General features: G+C 53.5%; 2 protein-coding genes across 7 annotated transcripts in view; one reads left to right on the forward strand and one right to left on the reverse strand.

Moving 5' to 3' along the window:
* Positions 1 to 27,354, reverse strand: part of RPS6KA2 (ribosomal protein S6 kinase A2) — a 318,148-nt gene that overhangs the window by 181,620 nt on the left and 109,174 nt on the right.
* On the forward strand, positions 18,501 to 26,954 carry LOC116665481. 6 transcript variants are annotated; one of them, XR_004322127.1, is made up of 7 exons: positions 18,501 to 18,637; positions 19,267 to 19,808; positions 20,139 to 20,331; positions 23,341 to 23,503; positions 23,875 to 25,537; positions 25,984 to 26,134; positions 26,315 to 26,954. XR_004322127.1 is itself a non-coding variant. In XM_032485342.1 (7 exons), the coding sequence occupies exons 1-5, from the start codon at positions 19,646 to 19,648 to the stop codon at positions 24,610 to 24,612; spliced, it is 711 nt and encodes a 236-aa protein (XP_032341233.1). In that variant the 5' UTR covers positions 19,512 to 19,645; the 3' UTR covers positions 24,613 to 25,537; positions 25,984 to 26,134; positions 26,315 to 26,954. The 6 variants fall into 6 exon arrangements, 2 of the variants coding, with proteins under 2 accessions (XP_032341232.1, XP_032341233.1); XR_004322126.1 differs by lacking the exon at positions 18,501 to 18,637 and having other exon boundaries at positions 18,887 to 19,553; positions 19,638 to 19,808; XM_032485342.1 differs by lacking the exon at positions 18,501 to 18,637 and adding an exon at positions 23,778 to 23,835 and having other exon boundaries at positions 19,512 to 19,808; positions 20,143 to 20,331; positions 24,475 to 25,537.

Genomic DNA, 27,354 nt, shown 5'->3' on the forward strand with positions numbered 1-27,354 from the left:
ATCCATCCACACAACATCACGGGAAGAACAGTGGCCAGAAGCAAGCCTCAAGGAGGGACCAACTTCCAGCAGGGTCGTCACTAGCCCCTACTGGGAAGTTCACTCCCTGAGATCAAGAGCAAGTGTCCGACAGGAGCACCTACGTACATACAAGCATTACTCACAGAGGTAAAGGGGGACATTGATGGGAATACAATCATAGTTGGAGATTTTAACACTGCATTAACATCACTAGACAGATCTTCCAGACAGAAAATAAACAAGGCAACAGAGAAATTAAATACTACAATAGAAAAGCTAGATTTGGTGGATATTTTCAGAGCATTACACCCCCCAAAAATAGGATATACATTCTTTTCAAGTGCACATGGAACATTTTCCAGGATCGATCATGTACTTGGGCACAAAAGAAACCTCAACAATTTTAAGAAGATAGAAATTATCTCAAGCATCTTTACTGACCACAATGCCATGAAACTGGAAATCAACAACAGAGAAACAAAGGAGAAAAAAAGGAAAGCATGGAGATTAAACAATATGTTATGAAAAAACAATGGATCAATGAGGAAATCAAAGCTGAAATTAAAAAATACCTTGAGACAAATGATAATGAAAGCACAACCACTCAAAACCTATGGGACAGAGCAAAGGCAGTGCTAAGAGGGAAGTTTATAACGATACAGGCCTTCCTCAAAAAAGAAGAACAATCTCAAATAAACAATTTAACCCACCACCTGAATGAATTAGAAAAAGAAGAACAAAAAGCAGCAGAAGGAAGGAAATAATAAAGATCAGAGAGGAATTAAATACCATAGAGATTAACAAGACCATAGAAAAAATCAACCAAACCAAAAGCTGGTTTTTTGAAAAAGTAAATAAAATCGACAAACCTCTGGCCAAACTCACAAAGAAGAAAAAAGAGAGAGCACAAATTAGCAAAATAAGAAAGGAAAATGGAGAAATTACAACAAACAAAATAGAAATACAGAATATCATACGAGAATATTATGAAAAACTATATGGAACCAAACTGGATAACCTAGAGGAGATGGACAAGTTTCTGGAAACATACTGTCCACCAAAACTGAATCAAGAAGAATCTGAACACTTGAACAATCCGATCACTAGAAAGGAAATAGAAATAGCAATTAAAAACCTCCCTACAAATAAAAGTCCAGGACCGGACGGCTTCACCGGGGAATTCTACCAAACATACAAAGAAGAACTCATACCAGTCCTTCTCAAACTCTTCCAGACGATTGAAAAGGAGGGAATACTCCCAAACTCATTCTATGAAGCCACCATCACCCTGATACCAAAACCAGGCAAAGACACTACAAAAAAAAGAGAATTATAGGCCAATATCACTGATGAACATAGACGCCAAAATCCTCACCAAAATTTTATCAAATAGAATCCAACAACACATAAAAAAGATTATACATCATGACCAAGTGGGGTTCATCCCAGGGACACAAGGCTGATTCAACATATGCAAATCAATCAATGTAATACATCACATCAACAAGAGAAAGGACAAAAACCACATGATCATCTCAACTGATGCAGAAAAAGCATTTGATAAAATTCAACACCCATTTATGATAAAAACTCTCGCCAAAGTGGGTATAGAGGGAACATATCTCAACATAATAAAAGCTATATATGACAAACCTACAGCCAGCATAGTACTCAACGGTGAAAAACTCAAAAGCTTCCCACTAAAATCTGGGACAAGACAAGGATGCCCACTATCACCACTCCTATTCAACATAGTCCTGGAAGTCCTAGCCACAGCAATCAGGCAAGAGAGAGAAATAAAAGGGGCCCAAATTGGAAAAGAAGAGGTAAAAGTGTCACTGTATACTGATGACATGTTACTATATATAGAAAACCCTAAAAGGTCCACACAAAAGCTACTAGAGCTGATTGAAGAATTCAGCAAGGTAGCAGGTTACAAAATTAACGTTCAAAAATCAGTTGCATTTCTTTACACTAACGATAAATCAACAGAAGAAGAAAGTAAAGAAACAATCCCCTTTAAAATAGCACCCAAAGTAATAAAATATCTGGGAATAAACCTAACCAAGGAGGTGAAAGAATTATACACAGAAAACTATAAACCATTGATGAAGGAAATTAAAGAAGACTTTAAAAAATGGAAAGATATTCCATGCTCTTGGATTGGAAGAATCAATATTGTTAAAATGGTCACACTGCCCAAGGCAATCTACAGATTTAATGCAATCCCTATCCAATTACCCAGGACATATTTTACAGAACTAGAAAAAATCATAATAAAATTCATATGGAACCATCAAAGACCTAGAATTGCCAAAGCATTACTGAAGAGAAAGAAAGAGGCTGGAGGAATAACTCTCCCAGACTTCAGACAATACTATAGAGCTACAGTCATCAAGACAGCATGGTATTGGTACCAAAACAGACATATAGACCAATGGAACAGAATAGAGAGCCCAGAAATGAACCCACAAACTTTTGGTCAACTCATCTTTGACAAAGGAGGCAAGAATATACATTGGAATAAAGACAGTCTCTTCAGCAAATGGTGTTGGGAAAACTGGACAGCAGCATGTAAAACAATGAAGCTAGAACACTCCCTTACACCATATACAAAAATCAACTCAAAATGGATTAAAGACTTAAACATAAGACAAGATACAATAAACCTCCTAGAGGAAAACATAGGCAAAACATTATCTGACATATATCTCAAAAATTTTCTCCTAGAAGAAATAAAAGCAAGTATAAACAAATGGGACCTAATGAAACTTACAAGCTTCTGCACAGCAAAGGAAACCAGAAATAAAACAAGAAGAAAACCTACGGAATGGGAGAAAATTTTTGCAAGTGAAACCGACAAAGGCTTGATCTCCAGAATATATAAGCAGCTCATACGACTCAATAAGAAAAAAATAAACAACCCAATCCAAAAATGGGCAGAAGACCTAAACAAGAAATTCTCCAAGTAAGACATACAAATGATCAAAAAGCACATGAAAAAATGCTCAATATCACTAATTAACAGAGAAATGCAAATCAAAACTACAATGAGGTATCACCTCACACCAGTCAGAATGGCCGTCATTCAAAAATCCACAAATGACAAATGCTGGAGAGGCTGTGGAGAAAGGGGAACCCTCCTTCACTGCTGGTGGGAATGCAGTTTGTTGCAGCCACTGCAGAAAACAGTATGGAGATTCCTCAAAAGACTAGGAATAGACTTACCGTATGACCCAGGAATCCCACTCCTGGGCTTGTATCCAGAAGGAACCCTACTTCAGGATGACACCTGCACCCCAATGTTCATAGCAGCACTATTTACAATAGCCAAAACATGGAAACAGCCTAAATGTCCATCAACAGGTGAGTGGATAAAGAAGAGGTGGTATATTTATACAATGGAATACTACTCAGCCATAAAAACCGACAACATAATGCCATTTGCAGCAACATGGATGCTCCTGGAGAATGTCATTCTAAGTGAAGTAAGCCAGAAAGAGAAAGAAAAATACCATATGAGATCGCTCATATGTGGAATCTAAAAAACAAAACCAAAAACAAACAAACAAACAAAAACAAAGCGTAAATAAAGGACAGAAATAGACTCAAAGACAGAGAATACAGACTTGTGGTTACCAGGGGGGTGGAGGGTGGGAAGGGATAGACTGGGATTTCAAAACTGTAGAATAGACTACACTGTATAGCACAGGGAAATATACACAAAATGTTATGATAACTCACAGAGAAAAAAATGTGACAATGAGTGTGTATATGTCCATGAATAACTGAAAAATTGTGCTGAACACTGGAATTTGACACAACATTGTAAAATGATTACAAATCAATAAAAAATGTTAAAAAAAAAAGAACTGTAACATAACTTATTAATAATTTTGTGTTGATTACATGTTGAAGTGATAATATTTGGACATATTGGGTTAAATAAAGTATATCATTTAAATTAAAAAAAAAAAAAAAAAGAGCAAGTGTCCGAACCCTGCATGATGGCCTCACGGACACCAGAGGCGCCTGGCTCGTCTGACACACTTCTCTCTGCACAGCTCAGCTGTGCATGGAAAGCGCTGAGCACACATTTGGGCATTGGCTGTTTGGGGTGTATCGGAGCACACTGAGCCCCTTTGGGAGTCCATCTTCCCAACGCGTGTGGAAGTGTGGTTCCAGGCCTGTCAACGGCGCCCGCTCACCTCCCTCCATGGTTACAATTCCTAGTTTTCCTCCCAGCCGCTGGCACTGACGGTGTCATCACAGAGGGATCCGTGACAGTGCGGTCGCCCTGCTTGGCTCCACCCTGTGCTGGGCGTGCCCTCACTGCAAGACTGGGTGGGAAAGGCACTGAAGCCACTGCAGGACTGTCCCAGGCCCGCGGGAGGGCGAGGCCTCTGGGCTCCCGCTGGGTGGCGACAACTTAGACAGTGGCCGTGGCTTCCCGGAGCACTGGGTGCCCCGTGGCTGTGGCGTGTGAGGTGGTACCCAGGCCCACCTTGGCATTTCTGCTTCCTCCGGGCTGCACACACCGGGCTGGATAAACTCGGCAGATGAAGGTGAGGGCAAAAGGGCCACCACCTCACGGTCAGTCCCTTGACTGGGGGACAGTGTAAGCAACCAGTCCCATGCAGATCTTTAAGGCGAGACTGCTTACTCTGGGCTCAGACCTTGAGGGAACCAGAAGGTCCAACACCAGCATTTGGTCAACAACAAAATGGTAAAGATCAAATGGATGTTACAAAATCTCTTAATAGTCACTGGGTGATGGACACCAATTTCAGCAAAGCAGGTCAAAGTCTACAAACCAGGATTTTAAGGGTGGAGCGCAGTTCCTTCTGGCTGACGCGCTGGTTCCCACAATTAGCTGCTGGAGTTCCCAACAGACCTTCCCGTGGACCCGCTGCTGTCTCCGCCCAGCAGCCCCACTGTCCACGTGCACAGCTCGGTAAGTCTGGTTCGGGGCTGCTTCTACATCAAAGAGCAGGCGTACACACTAAAAAAAGACTGTCACTGACTACAAGCTTTAGCCAGTGACCAAGGTCCGGTCGTGTTCCGCCCACAGCTGTGTGACCTGGGCTCCCCCGAACCTTCCTCCTCCCGGGACAGCTGGGGGCCTTCCTGCTTCACGGTTTCACAAGCGCAGCTGTGGAATGCTACATGCGATGAAGAATAAGGGCTCTATTTTAATCCTGAGTCTAAGAAACTAGAAATAAGCTAGAGGGCCAAATATTTATGCCAATAATACAACGTTAACTCCCGTGACTTTCTCAGTTCTCACCCCCGTCCCCCCGCAGCTCTCTGGCTCTTCCCTGAAGATCACAGTGGCCTCGTTATATGGCCTCCCTCCCTCCAGTCCATCCTCATCAGTCTGGTCACGTCACTCCCCTGCTCTGTCCTCATACACGTGTGTCCCACGTGGCACTTTGTGGTTATCATTTTATCTGCATTCTCGCTTCTGTATTTGCCACCACCTCCCAACACCCTGTCTTCGGGCGTAAGCAACAACTAGGAGACCGCACCAAGGCCTTGTGTTCTTCCCTGTGCCTCAGGGCCTCTGTTTGTGCTGTCACATCTGCCTGTCCTGCAGCTCTCCTGACACGCCCACACCAGGTCCGTGCCCGTGCCCTGCCCTCCGGCCAGGGTCTCCAGGAGGAGGAAGGCACCTCATCCTCTTGGCCCAAAGTACTTTGTAGGCTTCTTCTCATGGTATTGAACATGAAGCCACAGAAATTCACACATGAGCAGTCCACCCACGTGGCCTCACCTCCTGCCACTGTTATACTGAGTTCTGAATCTATGAAAATACTTGTGATCTGGCCCCCAGCATGTGATGGATAAATAGGAAGGGTGAATATAAGAACAATTTTATAGAAACATTTATTACCAGATTTTGGTACAGTCGTCTGTACTTGAAATAGCTTTTATTTATTTTTTTTAAATAAAGGAGAAGAGTTTGGGATCACTGGGAATGTGGGAGGGTGGCGTTACCAGAATGCTGGCTGTGGCCATGTGTCTGTGGGACTCTCAAGGCAGGAACAGCAGGACAACCTCCTAAGTCACACCATCTACACTCAGAGAACCGCCACTACGTGAAGGCAGCGCGAGGCCTGACAGCTGCTGAGGCGCGGGCGGCGGGGGTCCTGCCATCCAAGCACAGAGCAGCGCCTGCGGGGCCCGTGCACAGAGACACGGTGACGCAGGCGAAGGGGGCGCCCGGGGCGTGTGGTAAGACACACGCTGTGGATTAACTTACGGGGCACTCGGGTCCCTACACTGGTGTTAAGAATATGAAGTAAATGCTTAAAGGGATCCAAGTACATTATAAAGCCCCTTGCACCTGGCACTGGGCTTCCCTTGTGCGTCTACACCCGCTGCCACCAAACCTGAAGAAGGCTGTGTCCCTGATCGTCCCACCCTCTCCTCTGGGAAGACCTCCAGGTCTGCAGGTGGCCGTCCCTACTCGTGCAGAGAATCACACTTCAGGAAATAATCGGCACAGACGCCAAACAAGCGTGCAGTTTGTTCAGAGCCACATGCACATCGGAGACTCCAGGGCTGGGCCACCCTCAGTCAGAACAAGATGGAGATGCGAGGTCAGCTGCTGAGGTTCGCCCAGCGGGCTGGAGGCAGAACCCCAACCCAAATCCAAGGGAAAAGGAAAAGTGCTTCCCCCAGAACTCTTCTGAACCTCGCTTGGGTTTAATTTGGTTTCCTGTCCCCATGGCACCAAGACGGAAGCTGAGTGAGGGAGAAGAGGGGACCTTCACAGAAGCAGAACCGGTCACAGCACAGCCGATGACCCCGCCTGACTGGTGCTGCCTGGCTGCCCCCGGGGGAAGACTCAGAGGAGAGGTTCACAGTCCTGAGAGCCCGCCTCTGCGCCAGGATGGCGACCCTGGTGACACATGCCCAGCGTAAGTCACAGCGGGAGCCGTCGGGGGGCTCCTCGTCCACTTCATCCTCCCGGAGGTGGGGAGGCCGTGGTCTGAAAAGAGCAGTGATTAGTGGTCCCAAAATAGAAAGTAACTGAAAGGCAACTTTCTCACGGGCTGACTGATCCAGAAATGATGGAAGGAAAAGGCTGAACTCCCATCAGAAGACCGTGTCTAAACTTGGAGACTCGCTCTGCGAGGCACGCCCGGGCCACCCACAGCCGCCGCGGCCCCGCACGCCCCCAGCACCGCAGGAGAGGACGGGCCACGTGGCCTCTCCCGGGGGCACGGCCCGGGGGGGCACTCTCGAAGCGCTGCTGGCGGCTTCTAAACCAGCCCACCTTCCTGCTGACGTCGACAACATGCCATTTAGTTAAGTGGTCGGTCAGGTATCTGAAGCCGACATTTGTTTGCTCTGTAGAAATGCTAGAAAGTGCCATTTTTAAATGCCAAGATATTTTGGGTTTGTTTGTAAAACAGGAGGACAATTTTTCCAAAGAAGATCTACAAACGGCTCACAAGCGTGTGAAAAGACGCTGAGCATCACGGGCCGTCGGGGAGCTGCACGCCAGGGCCGCAGGGCACCGCCTCACCCGCCGGCGCGGCCGGCAAGGAGGGCGAGCCGGGCAGCGGCGCGCGGCGGTGAGGACGCGAGGGGCCGCGGCCCCTGCGCACAGCGGCAGGCACGTCACCGCGCAGCTGCGGCGGGGCCGGAACGGCCACTTACCCAAAACCTGAGCAGAATTATTCTACGATCCAGAAGTCCTGCTCTGGGTACACGCCTCCAAGCACAGAAAGCAGAGTCCAGAAGAGACATGTGCTCCCACGTTCACAGCAGCATCGTTAACGGCAGGCCAAAAGGAGGAAGCAACGCACATCCCCTGACAGATGATGGATAAACAGAGTGTGGTCCATCCATACGTTGTTCAGCCTTAAAAGGAGAGAAGTCCTAGCACATGCTACCGATGGACGAGCCTCGAGGACGCTGTGCTCAGTGAAATGCTTCAGTCACAGAAGGACAGACACCATACGACCCCACTTGCGTGGGGGAACGGGGGTCGTCAGCTCCAGGGACGGGCGGCTTCGGAGGGGCGCCAGGGCTGGGGGGCAGGGGACGGGGAGCGACTGTTCGGTGGGTGCAGAGCCTCAGTTCTGTAAGAGGAAAGGACGCTGGAGGCAGGACGGTGGCGCTGGCCGTGCAGCTACCTGGTGCGCTTAGCGCCGCTCACCTGGACGCTTAACGATGGTGAAGATGGTCGATTTTATGTTACGTGTATTTTACCACAATATTTTTAATGTGAGGATTAAAAACTAGAGAAGATACACTCGACGAGAACGGCCTGTTGTCCTGCTGTTTTGTTTCAGCACGCTCTTGAGCCAGAAGTTGGATGTATGATATATATCAAAACTTGGTGGTGGTGAGTGCGTTTGTTTAAAATCTAAACCGTCTGATGTCTTCACAGAAGAGGCACACAGGCCAAATTTCAAGGCACTGAGTCAACAAAATGCATCAGAGGAATGCACGGTTATTCACAGACGGCAGGTTTCAGATTTGCCACACTGGTGGACCACTTGGATGGGTCAGAAAGAGCTGGCTGAACACCCCCCACCGAGAAAATGCAGAAGCATGTGCCACAGAAAGTGCGGGTAAACAGAGCAGCACGAACAACTTCACCTCCACTGGTGAAGCCTTTTGAATGAGATGAAATTTGGACGCTCAGGACAAGGGGTCCAGACGACTTGGTGTGAACAAAACAGGGTCTTTCATGAGAGCCCAGGAGATGTTTGAGAAGCGAGTAACCAACCACCCACTGAACAAAATCTCCCCGGTGGGAGAAGACAGCACACAGGAGCCGGGCCGTGGGAAGCCAGAGTGGCAAAGACAGCTTCTGGGGAGCTGAGCCAGGACCGCGAGACCACAGAGCACTGATGGAGGGTTACTGGAAACTGCAGAAGACACAGGGTGCAGAGGCTGTCTACAGTCCAGAACTGAAAAGCTGGGGTCACGAGTCCATCTGAATCGCCTCCCCGGCCTAGAGGCCCTTTGAACTTTGCCCCTACGTGCACAGGGTGGCTCAGCGCCAAGAACCCGTTGCTTCCAGCCTGACTGTGGCCGTTTTCATCCCCAGGTCACAGAGGTCTGGACGTGCGCTTCCCCTCAGCCGGGCACAGTCCTGGCATCTGGACTGACTCAGGGCTGATCAGGATGCTAGAACCACGCCAGTTACTTTAGCAGAAAGTGTTTAATGTAGGAAATTGGTTGAATAAGTCCTGGAAGACTGAAAAGGCAAAAGGGGTGCCGGAGACGACCCAGAGCTGGTAACGAGGCCGGGGAGCCCAGGGAAGAGGCTGGAGTTCCTAACACCTGGGCCCCCCGGGGCCGGGACTCGGCTGAGGACAGGCTGCTGCTGGCCGGTGCCAGGACCTCAGGGGATGGCCAGACCTCGGGGAGGGAGGACTGCCGGCCAGGCTAGCATTCCTGAAGGGACACTATGAGGCCAGCTCTGGGGATGTGGCAAGTAAACAAATGAATAAAACCCAGAAACGGGTTCTAACGGCTCTTGCCAGAGTAATGAGGCCCTGCTGGGGTGACAGTGCCAGGATAAGGAGTGGAAGAGGAGGGGCAGGTGCTTTCTGTCCCCCAGCTGTCGGAGGGCCTGCGGTGGCAGCTGGCAAGAGGAATGGAGTCCAGCACAGAAGGCGGGTGGGGCTGAGAGATGGGGGCTGGGAGCTGGGTCACCCACGCTGCCTGATCCTAGGTTCCTATCCTGGGCCGGCCTGGCTCCTGCCTCGGCCCTTTCCAGGCCCCATGGGCAGTCCTGCCATGTTCTCCTGCAGGAGATCAGGGTCCATGCAGGGCCTGACCTCTTGCGCCCGCTCCTCCCTTGGGATGAGGGTCAGGTGCTGCGTCCTTTGCAGCCGCCGCTCCTCCCAGCCTCTCAGGAGCCCCCTGCCCACTCCGACTGGCCAACCGCTCACCCACCTGCAATTGCTGATGTGAAATTTCAAGGCAGGTGGTGTCCACTCCCTCCTGGAGCCCCCAGCGGTGTGTGGATGGTAGAGTGGGAGCCGCCCTTGCACTGAAAGACAGATTCTCACGTGCAAGGTGCCAGCGCAGCTAAGGTGTTACAATGGGAAAAGGCATCGCACAGCCTCGGGGTGCTGTGTCAGCCCTGCCAGCTCCTGCTCTCACCTCTCTGCTCTGAAGTCAGTGGAGTGAAGGGAGAAACGCAAAGTCTGGGTGAAGACACAGGCTGAGTGAGAAACGTGGTCACAGAGCCCAGGAGATGCTGCCCAGCAAGGCCAAGTGATGGCTGGACCAGCCCAAGCAGGGACCTCAGGGGCAGGCTGGGTTTTCCAATTGCACATCTGAGCCAGCAGTCCTCCGAGGTCAGAATCAGGGTTAGAGTTCTCCAAGGTTCAGGTTTACAGTGGGACAGGGCAGAATCAGAAAAGTTGATTCTCAGTGGAGAGGGAGGTGCCGAGGGTCTGAGGTCAGGGGTCACAGGGACGCAGCCTCCGCCCCAACTTCATCCTGATTGACAAGTCAGGGCGGGTACCCAGCCCGCAACTCTGCAGGGTCCTGCCAGTGATGAAGTGTAGGTCGTGTGTGTGTATATCCTAAAGTCCAATGAAACTAACTGTTGTGAAGTATAATCAGTGGAGACTACAGAAACCTGGTGGGGGTGTGGGGGTTGAGGACACGTACCCAGGGAAACACTGCAGGAATCCTGAGCCCAAGTGACGCTTCACCAAAACTCGGGGCAGATAAGCCAGCTGATAATACGCATCTGTTCGTTTCTCTCCAGACAACAAGTGTAATTAATTAGCCCACAGATACTAAACAGCAAGACACAAAGTCCCGTTCCTTCCTGAATTCTCAGCTCTGGGCACCAAGCTGTGATCAGGCAGAAGTTTTTCAAATCATCGCCTTGGTTCTCTAAGTGCAGTCCAGGCAGGTGAATGTCACCTTCATATTCCGACAATATTCCACCGGGATCTCCCCACGTCTTCCCTCGATCTCAGAAAAGGCAGACTCAGGAGCTGCTCACTCCCCTCGAAGACCTGCTGTGACTGTGATGGCCGAGTGCATTTTACTGCGCACTAGGATGTAGTCTCAGGGGGTCAGCTCGTGGGACCGCAGAGCATCTGAGGACACACGGTTTCCCCTCCCATCCCAGGAAGCCTTGGGCTCTGCGTGTGCAGGACAGGAAGTTCCAGCCTCTCAGAGGGGAAGCTCCTCGGCTGAGAGACAAATGCTTGCCTTGAGCAGAAACCTTGGCAGAAGTGGGCCCCACGCCCTCTCGCGCCCTGGCTTTGGGAGGAACGGGAACAGGGCAGGAGAGGGCGCAGCACAGAACAGCACTCCCCCCGTCTCTCCCAGCCCTCCCCCGCTCCACCTCACCCCCCGCCTCCATCAGTCATCCTGTGCACACTTACTACCAGGCCAAAGCCTGGAACTGCTGGGCCCTCGAGATGGGACGGGGCCACGTGGGGTCCTAGGACACTGAGCCCCTCTGCGCCCCCACATGCTCGGCCTCCCTCTTCTGCATACACGTCACAGAAGGCTGCTCTCAGGGCTGCAGGGAGCTGGCCTGAGAGCTGAGGGCTCTGCAGGGAAAGGCCTTTGGGACACGACATGGGTGCGGGAGCCTCTGCCCACGCAGCTTCCTGCTGGCCCCAGCGGGCAGTGCAGGAGCCACGGGCCTGCTGGGCTCTGGGCACCCAACAAGGACCTGGAGCAGCGCTGACCGAGAGGCACCTCGTGGAGGGGCTCTGGCCCTCGGAGCCTCTGCCTGGGCCTGCAGGCACCCCTCCCAGAGCCGTGCGTCCACAGGGCAGATGCGCGCTGGCCCAAGGGTGCACAGGCAGAGGGCGTGCGGGCTCCACCCGAGGCAGTCACAGTTTCCTTTCCACTTCCATTTTCTAAACATAGCCTTGACCGGTCTCTCGGACCCAGTGTGCTTGCTCTAAAAGGTCGCTGTCAGATAAACGAGCCCAGGTGTCTCACCCTCAGTGGCCCGTTCTGTGTGCCCTCCTGTCCACAAGGAGCGCCCGCCGGCACCCAGGGGAGAGGCATCCTTGGGGAGAGTTCTGGGTAAACATGGCTTCTTCTTTCTGATAAAGAAAACCGGGCACCAGTGCACTGACACCCATGCCAAGTCCGAAAACAGGAAATGTGGAGAGCTCGTCACCAAGACAATCTGTGATTGTCACCCATGTCAACAAATGGGCTATTTTTTAAAAGAAAGCAACATAATGCATTCAGGAAGTTATTTCTGGGAAACAGGAAGGCTCTTATTTGAAGACTGGTGGCCTCTGATTAGGGACAGCGGTGTTTGGAACACACAGGCGGGCTCTCAGCAGGACGCTGTCTGGCCAGGCACCAGGCGACAGGTAAACACCGCGTTTCCATCCGGTCCTGGCAACGGCTGACCCGTTGGAGGGAGGGAGATGGCCAGTCGTCATCATGCTGAGTCTAGGGGCCCGGGGCAGCGGCTGCGAAGCCCACTGGCCCCGGAACAGCCGGCTGATGCCCTGGCAGGGAAGATGCTGAGGAGGGGGTCCGGGACTTGGGAGCACAGAGCGGGAAATCCAGGAAGCGGCTCGGGAGTATTTCTGGAACAAGAGCTCCTACTTAAAAGGAGTGGGACGTGAACCAGAAATGAGCACTGTGATCGCAAAGAAAACTATTTAAATGTGTTTCTACAAAATATTTCTGACACTAACAGATACATGAAAAGTGAACTAGCAGCAGGCAGCAGGCTCTGAGGCTGTGGCTCCTCCTTCCTCCTTCCAAGACCCACGGCCGGGCTCTGCACCCAGCACTCTCCCAGCTGGAGGAAAGGCACCAGGCGGGTCGGCGTCAGTACCCACTTTCTCGTTTTTAAAGGACACGGGAAGAAGACACAGCAGAGAGCCTCCGGGCAAGCACGCAGAACCTTGCCCCTCACCTGACCTGGGAAGGGGATCCTGTGACCCCACCCAGCCCTGCACCTTCAGTCCCTGCTGTCCCACCTCCCAGCTCGCTCCCAGTGTCACCACCCTGTGTGACGCCCTCCCTTCATAAGGTACCTTTAAAACCATTCATGGTGGGTCCTACAGGCATAAGGTCCCCACCGACTTAACAAAACAGAAAGGCTGATGACACACAGCAGATCGTGGCATCTCCCCGCTGCCGGGTCACACGGCCCTGGTGTCAGCCCTTCTGGGTGGCTCCCTCCACGGGTGTGGACGATGGGCGGGTACCTTCCCCATCTGTGAGTCAGGAAGGCGATGGATTCCCCAGCACGACAGATGAAGATCTAATTAACTTCCTTCTCTTTTGATCGTGTTGTCTGCATCTGTTTTCTTCATACTAACAGAATCCCTCAGCATTTCCCCAATTTCTCTTTTTCTCCCAGCAATATGTTTTTAATCTGGAAGAACGCATCCTCCCTTGACTATTCCTCTTCAATTCATTCCGTTTAGTTATGGCTTTAGTGCCGTATTTTCTCAGATCGCTCGGGTCTGAAGGTCTCCTCCGCTCCCCGAGGAAGGGCTGTGTCTGCGTCTCCAGGTCACCGTTGGTTTTCTCTCGGGGTCAGGGAGCTGTCAGGCAAGAACACGAAGCTGCGTGCACACGGGCTTAGCCTCAGTCAGGGATTGTACTGCCCACAGGCCGCAGCTCCCGGGCAGACCTGCGTCGGACCCTCCGTATTCCCCATCGCTTCTCTCCTGAGCTGTGAAACAACTCTTCCCCGGTCTCCCGTACAAAATGCAGCAGATTCATCACTGAAGTGCAATTCCATTCTCGTCCTTTCGCTCTCAAATCTTCAGGGGCCCCTCGTTCCCTATTACACTTTCTAATTCCTTATTCTCATTTAAAGTCACCGAGGCAATGTGTATGTATGATGCATAACTGAGTCACTATCCTGTACACCTGAAACTCACACAACACTGTAAGTCAACCACACTCCAACTGAAAAAGATAAAGTCATCGAGGTAAGATCTCACCTGCCCCGAGCAGGCAGATCCCAGACTGTTCCTACTCCGCCCTCTCAGCCCCTTGAGGGTGTCCCTGTGCCACGCCCACCAGAGCAGGCTCCCTGGACCCCCACCCGATAACACGCTTCCCCCGAACTCAGAGTGACCCTCGTCACCTGTCATGTTGCGATGTGAATGCTTCTGAGAGTTTACATGTTTGCTCCCAATCAGATTCAAACTTCTGTCAGCTTACACCTGTGCACGCTGACGAGCCCGCTCATCACGACCGAACGCTTTCTCCCGTCGCCTCTAGGTTTTGATGCACCAGTTGCTGCAGACACTGGAGTCCCAGGCAGGGTCGCCCCACAGCCCAGCACAGAAGGAAACGTGCTGGAATGTCTGCACGCCTCCTCCGCGTAGTTTTAACTTGGGGGGGTGGAATCTCCTGTTACAAATGTACTCAGTTCTACCAAACTTAGGGAAATGTCTATATCGTTGTTCGCTTTTTTTGAAAATGTATAACCTGGCACAGACAGGGCTTCTGGAAACCTCAGCAGTTCCCCCATGGAGCTGGGTTAGTTGAGGTGGGAGAGGGTGGCTGTCCTCCCCGGAGCCTGAACTGGGGTGACGGGCAGGATTTCACACGGAGGAGGCCGGACCAGCAAGGGGGACACACGGAAGGAGGCACAAGATCTCTCTAGAGAATTTGAAAATAATAAACTTGTCCACATCCATTGTATTTACCAGCCTTGAGCAGGTACTGATGCTGCTCAGTTTTTATCCTTTAAAAAAGTGAGGGGAGGATATTTTTGATTAAATTACATGGTCACTAGGATTTGCCTCAAAATAAACTGGAGTGGGGGCGGGGTTGGGCAGAGAGGGGAGATGCGTAAACGAAACAAGGCTGGCCCTTACTTGATAAATTCTGAAGCTGTGCGTCTGGGACAGGGACGTGGAGGTCTGGTCAACTCTCTTCTACACATGCTTGCAGTTCTTACCACCAAGTTCATTTTTCAAGGAAGGGATTTAACCCCTCAAGCAAATGACTGTGGTTGTAGATTATTGCTAGAGATTACGACTCTCGAAATGCTTCTGAAGTTAAAACCACTCCCAGAGCAGCACGGAATGAGTCACCTTTAAAACCACGTGCTCAGGTGTAGCTGGAATCCCGGGCAAATACATAACTAATCCCATACGGCGACCCCTACCTGTGCCATGCTCACAGCTCGGGGACACCACGCGTGCCCTGTGAGGTCTCCCCGCAGTCTCCGGCCCCACCCAGCCCCCTTGGGGGCCACACCCCCGTCCCCCTCACATGCCACCTCATTTCCCTCCGCTTTCCAGCTCTCATCTACTCTCAGGGGCTCAGATCCTCTCTGCTCCGATGGAATGGAAAGCCCATCCCATCCTGCAGAATATCTCCTCGTCCCCCTGACTGTGTCTGCATCCTTCCACTGTGGAATCAGATTCTTCCAAAGCTACATTCTTCCAGATGCACCGAAAGTCCGTGGAACATAGGAAGACGTATTCCACCATAATCCAGCCGGACGTGTTCTCTAAATTTTGTTTTACTTGGAAGCAATTTAAATACTCAGTTTTCTGCTGTCGTTTCTTCTTTCCGTCGTTTCACAGAAGCCGGTTTGCTTCTCCTGGGAGAGCCGGGAGCTGTCCAGGTGGGGCGGCCCCACAGGTGCGATGGTGGACGTGGACGCTCTCATTCCTCACCCAGCACGTGGGAACTGCTGCGACTCCCGATTGGGCGCCCGGTGGTGGGGGCGGGGTGGCCACGGGGCGAGGTGCAAGACTGAGCTTCAGAGGAGCCAGGAGACCCGCATCAGACGCCAGGTGGGAAGTGAACAAAAGAGGCTCAGAGTGTGGTCTTCGCCCCCGACTTCCCGCCTCTCCCGCCGCAGTTCGCCGTGGTCCGCACTCAAGCGCAGAGCAGACGTTCGGTGACCACAGATGGATTTCTAAAGTGGGGCAAAAGGGCTTAAAACCGCAGGAACTGTGCATATTTAGGTGTCTAGTCCACAAGTGAGTTTATTGTTTATTAGAATAATTTTTGATCTCTGTCGCTAGCGCATAAAGCCGTAATTTTTAAATCATAAATATTAATTCCATAGAATTTCGTCCACTTTACAAAAACCGTATGACCAACTACCAGCACAAAGAGCCGACCACACAGTAAAGTCTGGAGAATAAGCCGTAAACGAAAGGACAAGCAAGCAGGAGGCGTTGCTCTTTAAGGCACAACACAGCGAAAAATAGCCCAGCCTGCCCTCCGCACACACGGATTCTCATCCTCAGACTCCACCAGCTAGGAGTGAAAAATACCCAGAAAAATTCCAGAGTTCCAGAAAATGAAACTTGAACTTGCAGCATGTTGGCAACTCTTAGACAACATTTACATTGTATTTACAACTATTTACATAGCATTTACATTGTATTATGTATTCTAAGTAACCTAGAAATGATTTAAAGTATGTGGCAGGATGCATGGGGGTTGTGTGCAAATATGACACCATTTTATATAATGGAGTATCCGCCAATTTTGGTGCCCGTGGGGGCCCTGGAAACAACCCCCTGTGGATACCTGAGGGCTGACTATAAACATTTCCACTTAGATTTGCCATTTAAGTGAGACAATGCAAATTTAGAAAGTCTGAGATAGCACGCAGGGCTCAGCCAAGAAGAGAACTTATAAGTAAAATGAGACGTTCTGCAAACAGCCACGCAGGTCATGCTTCAGCAAGACACAAAATCAGAAAATGCGCCAGCCTCACGGCCATCTCCTCGCTAGTCCTGGGGTGACCTGCCTGTGCCCGGACCCAGCGGGCTGGAATCAGGAGCACTGCTCTGTCCTTGTGGCCACTCGTCTCCTCCGTCTCTTCCTAACTGCTCCTGCTCTAAGCCAGTCACTGTTCTGCAGTGAAGAGCAGAGACAGGAAGGGAGTGAGAGAGAAAGCCAGAGAGAAAAGGCAGCAAGCCTTAGAGCAAGAGCGAAAGATCTATCCCACAAAACACTAGCCCATAAGCACGTGGAGAAATCCGAAGTATAAACAAGACTCCACAGCTTAAAAGCCTGGGTTTTGAAGAATCTTCTGAACATAAGAAACAGACTCAACATTCCAGGACAAAAAGACACTGCGAGCTGCACATCTGACGTCTACATTCCTGACACACACGACCCTCGATTCCCAAGCAAAAGGAGGTGCAGGGACGGCTGGGAGGCTGTGTCACAAACACAGTCATCGCCCCATGGGAGGCCAGGCCCCAGTTCCAAGCTCCAACCTGGCGGAGGGGGTGAGTCTCTCGCCAGCAGCCCCGCCAGCATCCCCCACCCCGAGTCCTCTCTCACACCTGCTGCCCAGGGCTGGCTTGGACCCCGGGAAGGCGGAGCCTTCTCTCTGCCGGTTACACCTGCGACTTGGGCCTCGAAGGGGAAACTGCCTGGGTGGCTCCTCCCACCACCCACTCTCCGCCACCACAAGACTCCAGGGCCAGGAATGCGCTTCTGCTCAGTTTCTGCCCTAGATTTCCTCCTGGTGGCCCCCCCTCGAGGAGACAGAAGTCCTGCCTTGCCCCTCAGGAGCAGGGCCTGGAGCCCCTGACACCGCCGACGGCCCTCCCAGGGGTGAACCCGCTGCCCCTCCCGTGTCCCTGGCTAGGAGGCCCCAGGACTCAGTATCTTCTTCGTGTCTCTGCTGAAGCCAGCCCTGAGGTCACCGAGCTGCACTTCTTGGGGAAGGGATGCATGCCTCGCCCCAAGCCCCGCTTCACCAACAATCGGGCTCCCGGGGGACCTCTGTCAGCAGGGAAGCAAACAGTCTCAACACAGAACAAACAGAAGCAAACGCGAACAGCGTCTCTGTGTCCACACGATACTGCAGATCTCAGACATCTAAGTTCTCCAAAGGCTTTAACTTTATAAGTCAGACACACTCCTGTTCTCTTAATTAGGAGAAAACACTGAAAAGGCAAGAAAGAAAACAACGTTCTCCAAATCCAGCAGCAAGTCAACAGGAAACAAAACGTCCCCTCCCGGAGTCCAGGACAGTCGACAGGCCACGCTCCCTCGGTTCCAGAGATCTGAAAAGCGTAACGCTGTCTCAGTGAGAGCGATTAGTTTTAAATCTACCTAATTACTTAGGTGGTCACACACTGCAGAGTTTCGTTTGTAATAAATCAGGGATTCACCGAAGGGCGATCCAGGACTGCGACATCTCCCCCCACAGATCAGCAAACGTCCCTGTTCCCAGCTGGGCATCACTGTAGGGAAGTCACTGCACACACAGAAAGGCCACCGGAGCGCACTCGGCTGGGGACCACGGGAGGAGAATGCACTCGGGAGCGCTGGACCTTCAGGGCCAGCGACCCACGGCTTGGATGGCGGGCGGAAGCCAGTCCTCCCACCGTGAGACTGGGAGCGGGCAGGCATGTGAATGCACAGTGAGGTCTGGGGAGCATGGGGTGCTCCCTGGCCTCTCAGGGTCTGTCTGCAGACTGGCCTCAGGCATCCAACGCAAATGTCCTCTCTCCTTCGTGAGAGCTCCTCCCGCATGGCGACCCAGAGCACACCAAGGTTCACAGCAGAGGGTTACGGAGCCCAAGTGCCATCTTGGACCATCAGCCCCTCACACGTCCTGCAAGAACCTAACGGAACAGAGGGAGGCTCCTGGGAGGCCTTGTCATCGGGCTGTGTGGGCCAGGTAACCCTCCCAGGCTGCTGCCTGCCCCAGAGAACCCGGGACCCCACCAGGGCCCCCAGGAAGCTTCGCCCCCAGCCCTCATCAGCTTTACCTCCCGGCATGAACAGGCATCAAACACTTTTCCCCCAAACGCTGGATTTGTGTCCTAAGAGGGATTCTGAGGGAGGGGAGACGTCGGCCCCGAGGGGCCCTCCTGCTCAGCCCTACGCAGGGGTGGGGCGGCGGCGCCGCAGGGGTTAGATGCCGGGACGGTGCTCGGGCGCTTCTCCCGCGGTGCCTCCTGCCCCGCGCACCTCGGCCGCTAGCGCCAGAGTGGAAAGGCCCTCAGCCTCTGGCTTCCTTCCCGCCTCAGCACGTGCGGGAGAGCTGAGAGGCCGACCCGCCCGTGCGGCACGCGCCCCCGGCGGCGCCCCGCACAGCCCCCCCCCACCCCCACCCCCTGCACAGCCCGTGCTCCGCCCACAGACGCGGGCGCGCCCCCGGCACCTGGCGCCCCCCGCCGGGCGTTCGCCGTGCCCTCCTCTCCGCCCTCCTCGGCCCAGCCCGTTGCTCCGGTGAGGCTCGCCCTCCTCCCACGAAGCCTGCCTTGACGGCCCCAGATTACGCTTCTCTCATCTGCGTGTCCACAGCTTCTGCGTCCGCGCTTCCAGCCCAGCCGAGAGCCCCGCGGGAGGTGTCCCGTGCCCGTCCTGGTGTCTGCAGCGGGCGCTCCTTCGTCTCTGCTGGGCTGCCAGCTGTCAACACAGGTGCCCGGCGGTGGCAAGCACGCTGGCCCCCGCGACACTCCCACCTCCCTCCTCAGGGGTCTGAAGGCGACAGGGACGTGGGAGAGTCGCGTCCAGGCACAAGCGCGGAAGGACTGAGTCCAGGGAGAGGCGGCTCGGGGCGCGTTTACAGCAGCCCCGCCCTGTGCTGGGTGAGAACACACAGGGCGGGGAGGGGGGGGGCGGTCAGCGGGCAAGTCTCCGCCCCGCCTTCACTCCTGCCCATCCCTCTCCAGCCCGAGAAATGGCGTCACAGCTGGGGGTTCTTCCCCCAGTTCCTCCCTCTCCGACGATGGGACAGCCCCTCATCACGTCAGTAGCCTCCAGTGCCAAGCGCCTACTGTGTGCAGGGCAGCAGCGCTGCTCCCCTGTCTTGTCTCATCCGAGCCTGACATCAGGGCCACGAGGTGGGCACCCTCATGATGCCCACCCTTCAGACGAGAAGAGTGAGGCTGAGAGCCATACTGGGCAGTTAAGTGCCGGGAGAGTACAGACCACAACCCGAGTGTGAACTGGCGCCACTGCAGTGCCCACTACGGGGAGACCGGCAGCAGCCTCCTGATGGGGGACACCCCTCCTGGGGCCGCGGGAGTCGGGGGGACCCTCGGGGGCAGGGATTTCCCACCACTAAAATGGAGGAACGAGCAGGAGGGGGTTGGAGGAAAAGAGCTTGTTAAAAAACTTGTATTAAACTGTTGGTGTCCATCTGACGTCACTGTATTTATTTTTCTATTAAGATAGTTCCCTGGAGTATGTGGACTGCGCGGATCCAGTCACTTTTATCTGCTCAGACGTGGCTTGGTAGACTTCGGTTTCCTGTACCAAACAGCAAGCACGAGCGCTTAGACGAACTGAACTTGGGGATGTGCAGCACCCTCTCTGACAAGCTGCAGCGGCTGGTGGACGCGGCCCGTGTGACGTGTTCTCAGGGTTTGTGCGAGCAGTGAGCATGGCCACGTGTAACCGCGTTCCCCAGGGGCACTCTCGGCCTGTGGGTGCGTCCGTGGGCAGCTCCAGATGCTCGAGCAGGAGAGAGACCTGAAGATGTGCTTAGGCCCGCGGCCGCCAGGCAGTCCCGGGGAGAGGTCGTTGGCAGGGGTTCGTCCCCAGCCCTGACTGCCCAGTCTGGGAAAAGAGCTGGGCGGGCAGAGCTCTGCCTCCTGAAGGGAGAGGAATCTGATGCAGGGAGATTGGGGGGGGTGGGAGGGGAGATGGGACTCAAGGCAGAGAAAGGGGCCTTCCTTTCTGGGCATAGGTGGGAGGGGTAGGTGCCGGGTTTGGAGGAGCCCTGGTTGTGGCACAGCTGATGGGGTCCCTAGAGGTAGAAAGTCTGCAGGATTTCTGGGTTCCCTGTGAGACGATGGGTGTGATGGTTCTCCCTGCCTGCCCGTCAGAAGCCCCGCCCCGTCTCCCCTGCCCGCCAAAGCTGCGCGGCTGGGCGTCTGCAGGGATTGGAAAAGGAGCTGGGTCTTGTCTGGGTGGCCCTCCTGTGCCGCAGGGACACGGGGCCGGAGGGAGGGGTGGCTGTGCCCTCATTCCCCAGGTCCTGGCTAGGGGACCGCATCCCACAGGAGAGCCACACCCCTGAGGAGGGCAGGGACCCCGGATGGGCTGGAGGTGAGGACCCCTCCTCCCAAGTCAACACTCAGGTAGCTTCTCCAGAACCATTCCTGCCCACTCAGCACAGAGCAGAGCCAGGAGGCCACGTCTCACCCCTGGGTCTTGAGGGAAGAAAGACAGCTAACCAAGGGGCACCCAATGCTGCCCCTGCCAGTGAGATGACACCCCACAGAGGGAACGGGGGCAAGGCTGACAGAGTGGAGCTGCGGTGACAGAGGAAAAGCACAGTTTTGTTTAGTGTCCAGGAAGTGCCCCAGGTCAGCCCCTCGACATAGTACTGAATGAATGGTGAGCTTGGGACAGTTTTAGACACACCAGGACACTCATGGATAAACAGCTGATCTCACACCTCGGTGTGCTCATCTGTAAAAGGGGAGAGTCACTGCACCTCCTCCTAAGAAGGAGGAGTAAGTGAATTGTTATGTGAAAGGCACTTAGAACAGTGCCTGGCACACGGCAAACAGCTGTCTTTTAAGCAGAAAATCAGAATTTTAGACCTCAAGACAGCAAGCACTTACCGTGCAGAACAGGGAATTACACCCAATGTTTTGTAATGAACTATAGTGGAATACAATCTGCAAAAAGCCCCATATCACTGTGCTGTACACCTGAAACTGACACAGCACTGTAAGCCAGCTACACTTCGATAAAAAACAAACCTTGGATTTTACCCCAACTTCACTTTCCAGGTTGAAAACCTAAGGTCCAGCGAGATTAACCAGCTCTGCTAACATCTTGGAGTCGGTGAATTAGGGAGAGGCCGGGCATGAGAACGTAATTGTTCTGGCAGCTGTGGGAGACGGGTGGGAATTAAAGTGGGAGAGGAAACAGACCAGCACAGCGATCAGGGGTCCCGGGAGCGTGAGACCCCAGACAGCCCCCGTGCACACCTGCACACACCTACACACACTGCATGTGCACACCTGCACACACCTGCACAGCCACGCACACCTGAGCCCTGGGAAGTCACGGCCATCCAGGAACCTGGGCATAGACCAGAGTAAGCAGGTGAGGGCTCATGATGCAGAGGGAACCCCTTCAAGGTGGGGACAGAGACAAAGGCAGACACCCCGATCCTCAGGGTTAGCAGAGAGCGGGTGAGTCGAGGGAAACAGGAGGGAACAGACCCTGGGGTCCTGCGTTCCTCCCCACACGCAGGACAGGCCCAGAAGCAGGGGCCCCAACAGCGCCCCATCCCTCCAGCTGCAGATTCCGACACGCGGCCTCGCAGACCCCACACCCACACCACCTCCCCTGCTCAGAAAAGCTCACTCATCCGGGAGCAGGGCCGGGCTCTGGAAATTGGGGGTGTGTTTGGCAGCATGTGGCACTGGACGCGGCCCAGAGGCAAGCGGTCCTCCCTCTGCGACCACACAGCGTGCTCATCACTTCGAATTACAGTCTCACGGCCGCGATCCCCCGGACACCCATCAGCCTAGCTCCTCCTGAGTAAAACGGCCCTCTGCCCGTGGGCCGCAGGCAGCCTCTGCTTCCCAAAGATGCAGCTGCCAAGCGGGCCCGCATGGCTGCTGGCTTTTAACCTCGGCCGTTTCTTTCAAATGACCCATGTTTCCCGAGAAAGGGGCTCTGCCCGCGGCCACTGAGGTGCCATCAGGATGCAAGCGGAACACGTCAGCTGAGTAGAGACGCATTTCACTTTCTGCAGCAATCACTTTAAACAACAGTGGAAACAGCGGAAACCACTGAAATGTAACCAGCACCCCCGAGCGACACCTCCATACCAGCCTCCTCCCCGCTGTCACGGGATCGGTGTCATCCTCGAAACCCCACTCTGTGTGACAACCGCCCTAGAAACTCCATGCCGTGAAGACACTGGCTTCCCAGCCCCATGCACCCCAGGCTTCTTTGTGAATTTACTCTATTTCTTCTGCTGGAAAAGCACTGGTTCCCTTTCTGCAAACAGGATTCATGTCTGAACTCACAGGGAGGGAAACTTCACACCCAGTGGGGCCTGAGGTTGAGAACGAGATCGTGCCGTGTTCCTGGAATGTTTTCACACCTCCGAGCGCACCTGCCGTGGCTATGAATGCGTGTGTCCCCTCGATCTGACAAAGGAAGAGTGGAAAAAACGGGCCCATGTAAAAACCAACATCCATCTCCTTGAACGAACAAGTGATGCCACGGAGAGTGGGCTGAGACTGAGCCCGGCCCGTTCCACTGATGACAGTTCCAGTGCTCCTCCCAGATCAGACCCTCCCTGTCACCTCAGCCTCGGGGCAGGCTAGGGGGGCCGCAGATACAACCATGTCAGCTGCCAGAAGCCCCGTGCATTTACATCAGCCCCCTCATCGTTTCTAGGCAAATACTTGGCACCTCTGAACAGAGCCATGCACCCGCTGTGCCTTCTCTGGGAGAACCTGAGCCCGGATCCGGGAGCAGCTGCGGGGATGGAGGGCTCCATCTGCCCCAGAGGGTGCCTTTTGCTGCAGAAGGAGGGCCGGGACCAGGGACCACCTGCCAGGTATGTATTCAGCCTCCAGGCTGACTGACTAGAAGCTGGGGTGGAACCACCAGCGTCCCCGAGGCCCCTGGTCTTGCTGGCGGAGCAGGAGTCCTGACCATGTCCCTCCCCACGGAGGGGCCATGTGGGCCCTGGGAGGTGGGCCACCTGGGGAAGTTCCATGGTGGGAGTGGAGCAGGGGGACAAAGGTGAGAGGAGCTGCCAGGCGGATGCGACGGTCGTGGTCTGGGAGCACCCGCTCTGGTCGCATCAGGGCGCTCACGCCTGTCGACAGAATCCACTGCTGGAGCCACAGAGGCCCTTGTCCCGAGGCTCTGACACGAACGTGTAAGGTGAGTCCACAGCAGTAATCAAACCTTCCTGTCCCGCAGAACCTGCTCCCGGCCCAGAGCATCCTAGACGTAGACACGGACATGTCAGCTCAGAGAGCCAACCAGGGCCCCCAGGGGTGTCGGGAAGCCAGACACGGACGGGCCTAGAGTTACGTCCAGTCGCCCACAGCCGGCTCCGTGGGGCTCAGACCCTTAGAAGAGGGAGCGCCACCAGGCATCAGGGGGCTCCCTACTCCCCCAGCTCCGCCATCATCTTGGCCACTGCAGACGCGTGGACACTGGCTCCTTGGGCTTTGGGCATCGCTCTCTGCGGAGGCAGCGCTCCTCACGGGGGCTGCACTGCCTGGGGTGGGGGGTCCTCAGGGGGTGTCCCCACTGGCAGCTTCAACCCTGCAGGGCCCAGGGAGGTCTGACCCTCTCCATGACACTTTCTTAACCACTGAACACACCTGACTCCTTTTGTCTGCATCCATCCACCATTCGTACCATTTATATGTGACACTTTCTAAGGACCCCCATGTAAATAGCTTATCTTCAAAGAGACTGGAGGCTCCTCGGGTTTGAGGCAAAGGCACATTCCAAAGACCTGGGCCAAGTATGTTCAGGGACTTATTTATGGAGTGACATCCTTCTCCGCAGATGAGAACAGATGACATCCTTCTTCCACAGAAGCGTGGAAGGTTGGAAGGAAGCCGCCCGGGCCACAGGCAGCTATTCACGATGCTCAGTGAGAGCTGTCAATCAATTAACACCATCTCCTTCATCTGGGACCAGTAATGGGACAGGGTACCCAGCGTTGGGGGGAGAAGAATTAAAGTTAGCAAAGACGCAGTGAAATCAAATGGCATTCAAGGGGAGGAACTGGGGGGGGGGGCATGAGGGTCCTGAGACAAAGACCCACAGACCAAGCCCAGGCGAGGACCCCACCTCCTGCCGACAGTCCGCGTCTGCTGTCTCAGGGAAGGGAGATGAGGGAGGAGAAGGAGAAATGTGGAATAAAATGAGGAGAGAAAGAGGAAAGATGAAGACAAGAAGTCTGAGAAAAGTATAAAAGGAGTGAACACAGCTCCTCTTCCTCCGACCTCGCGCCTCGAAGTTCCAGGTAACCTGAGCCCCCCGCTGACTGAACAGAAACCAGGGGACAAACCCTGTAAGCACTCAGCCGTGACCAGGACTCGCGCAGGGACTCAGGAGGGCAGCGACCCTGCAGCAACCCGAGAACGAGGTCAAGCGGCGCCGGGCAGAGCAGCCGCGCTGCGAACGGGCCGCCTCCGCCAGCCCAGCTTGGAGGGAAACAGAAAGAAGAGAGAATGAGATGCGGCCCAGACAAAGGAAAAGTGAGAAACGTGAATGTTCAAAACAACCGTCCTCTACGTTTCACATCAAGTCAAAGACCAAGAAGGGAGGAAAGAAATGCCACAAATGTCACGCATGACATAAAAAGCCGTTGCATCACTGGCTGGCTGGCGTGGCTCCCCAGCAGGACTGGGGGCCGACCTGCACGCTCCAAAGTGCTCCTGGATAGCCTAAGCGGAGGTACTTACTAACCAGCGCCCCGTAGACTCTGGAGAAGGCTTGCCGGAGGCGAGAGAGCATGTCCCGAGTGAGACGCGGTGCCGACTACGGCCAGGGAACCACGCAGCCCTTCTCCTCAGACATCGAGACTCTTACTCCTCCACGTGCCCGAGAGCACACCTCCAAGGTGAGTTTGTCAACATTCGGGCCGGTTCTCACCGGGCATCACCCGAAAGGGAGGCGAGGGCACAGCCCCGCTTCCTTGGCGACCAGGATAAGTCAGAACCACTTTTAGCAGCTGACTTAATCGAACACCTCGGGGTCATTTACTTAATATAGGGCCTGCTGTTTCCACTGGGTGGCAAGCTCCCCGAGGCTGGCCACCTGTTCGGCCGCAAGCCTGCCTGTCTTGAGCGGGCCCCTGGCGTCCCGACAGCGGGCGCGGGGGGTGGGGGGCTGGCCCCGCCCCGCGACCAGAGGTGCTGGTCCCGCCCCTGGCCTGCAGGGCTGCAAAGTGGTCGCCGAGGAAGGGACTCTTAGTGTCACTGTTGATGGTGTTTTTATGCACTTTTTCCCCTTAGGAAACTCTATTTCTGTCCTTTTAAAACTCTGATCTCCATGAACCCTTGGGAGGGGCTCTCCTGAGGAAACGTAAAACCGGAGAACCAAGCTGGAGGCCACACAGCTCGAACGCAAAGCCACCAGGAGGACCCTCTGTTCCCCGTGTCCAGGCTGTCCGTGTAGACTCCTCAATCAGACCTTCTCTCCAAATCTGCGGCCACAGGTATCTAAAGTCCACTCGGATTGCTCATAAAACGTCCCCAGCAGTTCTGTAGTTTAAAAAGATCATTATTGCACCAACAGAACTGAGAGGCAGAGGTGACGGTCAGAAGCCTGGCTGCGGAGCTGGAGGCACGTCCTTCACACTCAGGCAATGTTTCCAGTTTTACCTCTTCTCTTCCAGGCTGCAGACAGTCGTACCCACTCACTGCTGGAAACTTCAATTCCACTGTTTTCCGGGAGACTCCAACTAACACATCCAAACTGAACTCTTTATTTCCCCTCTGACCCAGCCATGGCACAGACAGCTCCGCCCCCACCTCCTTATCATAGCAAAACTTCCTGTCACTTGCTGATCATCTGTGATGGTTCATTTTATGTGTCAATTTCACTGGATGGCAGGAAGCCCAGATGTCTGGTTCCAGGCGTGTCTGTGAGGCTGTTTTTGCAGGAGAGTAACCTTGAATCAGTGGACAGAGTAAACCAGACAATCCCTCCCTACCATGGGTGGGCCTCGTCCAATCAGTTGAAGGCCAGAATCGAACAAAAAGGCTGACCCCTCCTTAAGTAAGAGAGACCCCTCAAACTGTTCAACTGCCTTTGAGCTGGAATATCATCAATCTTTCCCTGCCTTTGAATTTGAACTGAAAGACTGCCTCTTCCTGGGTCTAAGGGCTGCCAGCTTTCAACTGGAACTTACACACTGGCTCTCCTAGTGTCCAGTTGCTGCTGCAGATATGGGATTTGTCAGCATCCATGATCACATGAGCCAATTTCTTGTAATAAATCCCTTTCTCTCTCTCTCTGCTGTGTGTGTGTCTGTGTGTGTCTTAATGGTTCTATTTCTCAGGATAAGCATGGCTAAAACATTAGCCAAAGTGGGGATGATTTATTTTTCCCTAGAGATTATCATACTAAGTGAAGTAAGTCAGACAGAGAAAGACGAGAAAGACAAGTATCATGCGATATCACCTGTGTGTGAAATTTGTATCCAAATGAACTTATTTACAAATCAGAAATATACTCACAGATACAGAAAACACACTTATGGCTACCAAAGGGGAAATTGGAGGAGGAATAAATGGGAACAAGTTTAACAGATACATACTACTACATACCAAACTGATAAGCAAGGACCTACTGCACAGCACAGGGAACTATACTCAACACCTTGTAGTAACCTATCATGGAAAAGAGTCTAAAAAACGATAGATAGATAGACAG

Source organism: Camelus ferus, chromosome 8 (assembly GCF_009834535.1).
Source record: "Camelus ferus isolate YT-003-E chromosome 8, BCGSAC_Cfer_1.0, whole genome shotgun sequence".
NCBI lineage: Eukaryota > Metazoa > Chordata > Mammalia > Artiodactyla > Camelidae > Camelus > Camelus ferus.

Bases quoted from the DNA above. Each gene is read 5' to 3' on its own strand.
- LOC116665481 (XM_032485341.1), top strand. From the start codon at position 19,646: ATGGCGTCACAGCTGGGGGTTCTTCCCCCAGTTCCTCCCTCTCCGACG. The intron at 19,809-20,142 runs GTGGGCACCCTC...CTATTAAGATAG, and splicing joins CCTGACATCAGGGCCACGAG to TTCCCTGGAGTATGTGGACT. The intron at 23,504-23,777 runs GTATGTATTCAG...GCCTGTCGACAG, and splicing joins GACCAGGGACCACCTGCCAG to AATCCACTGCTGGAGCCACA.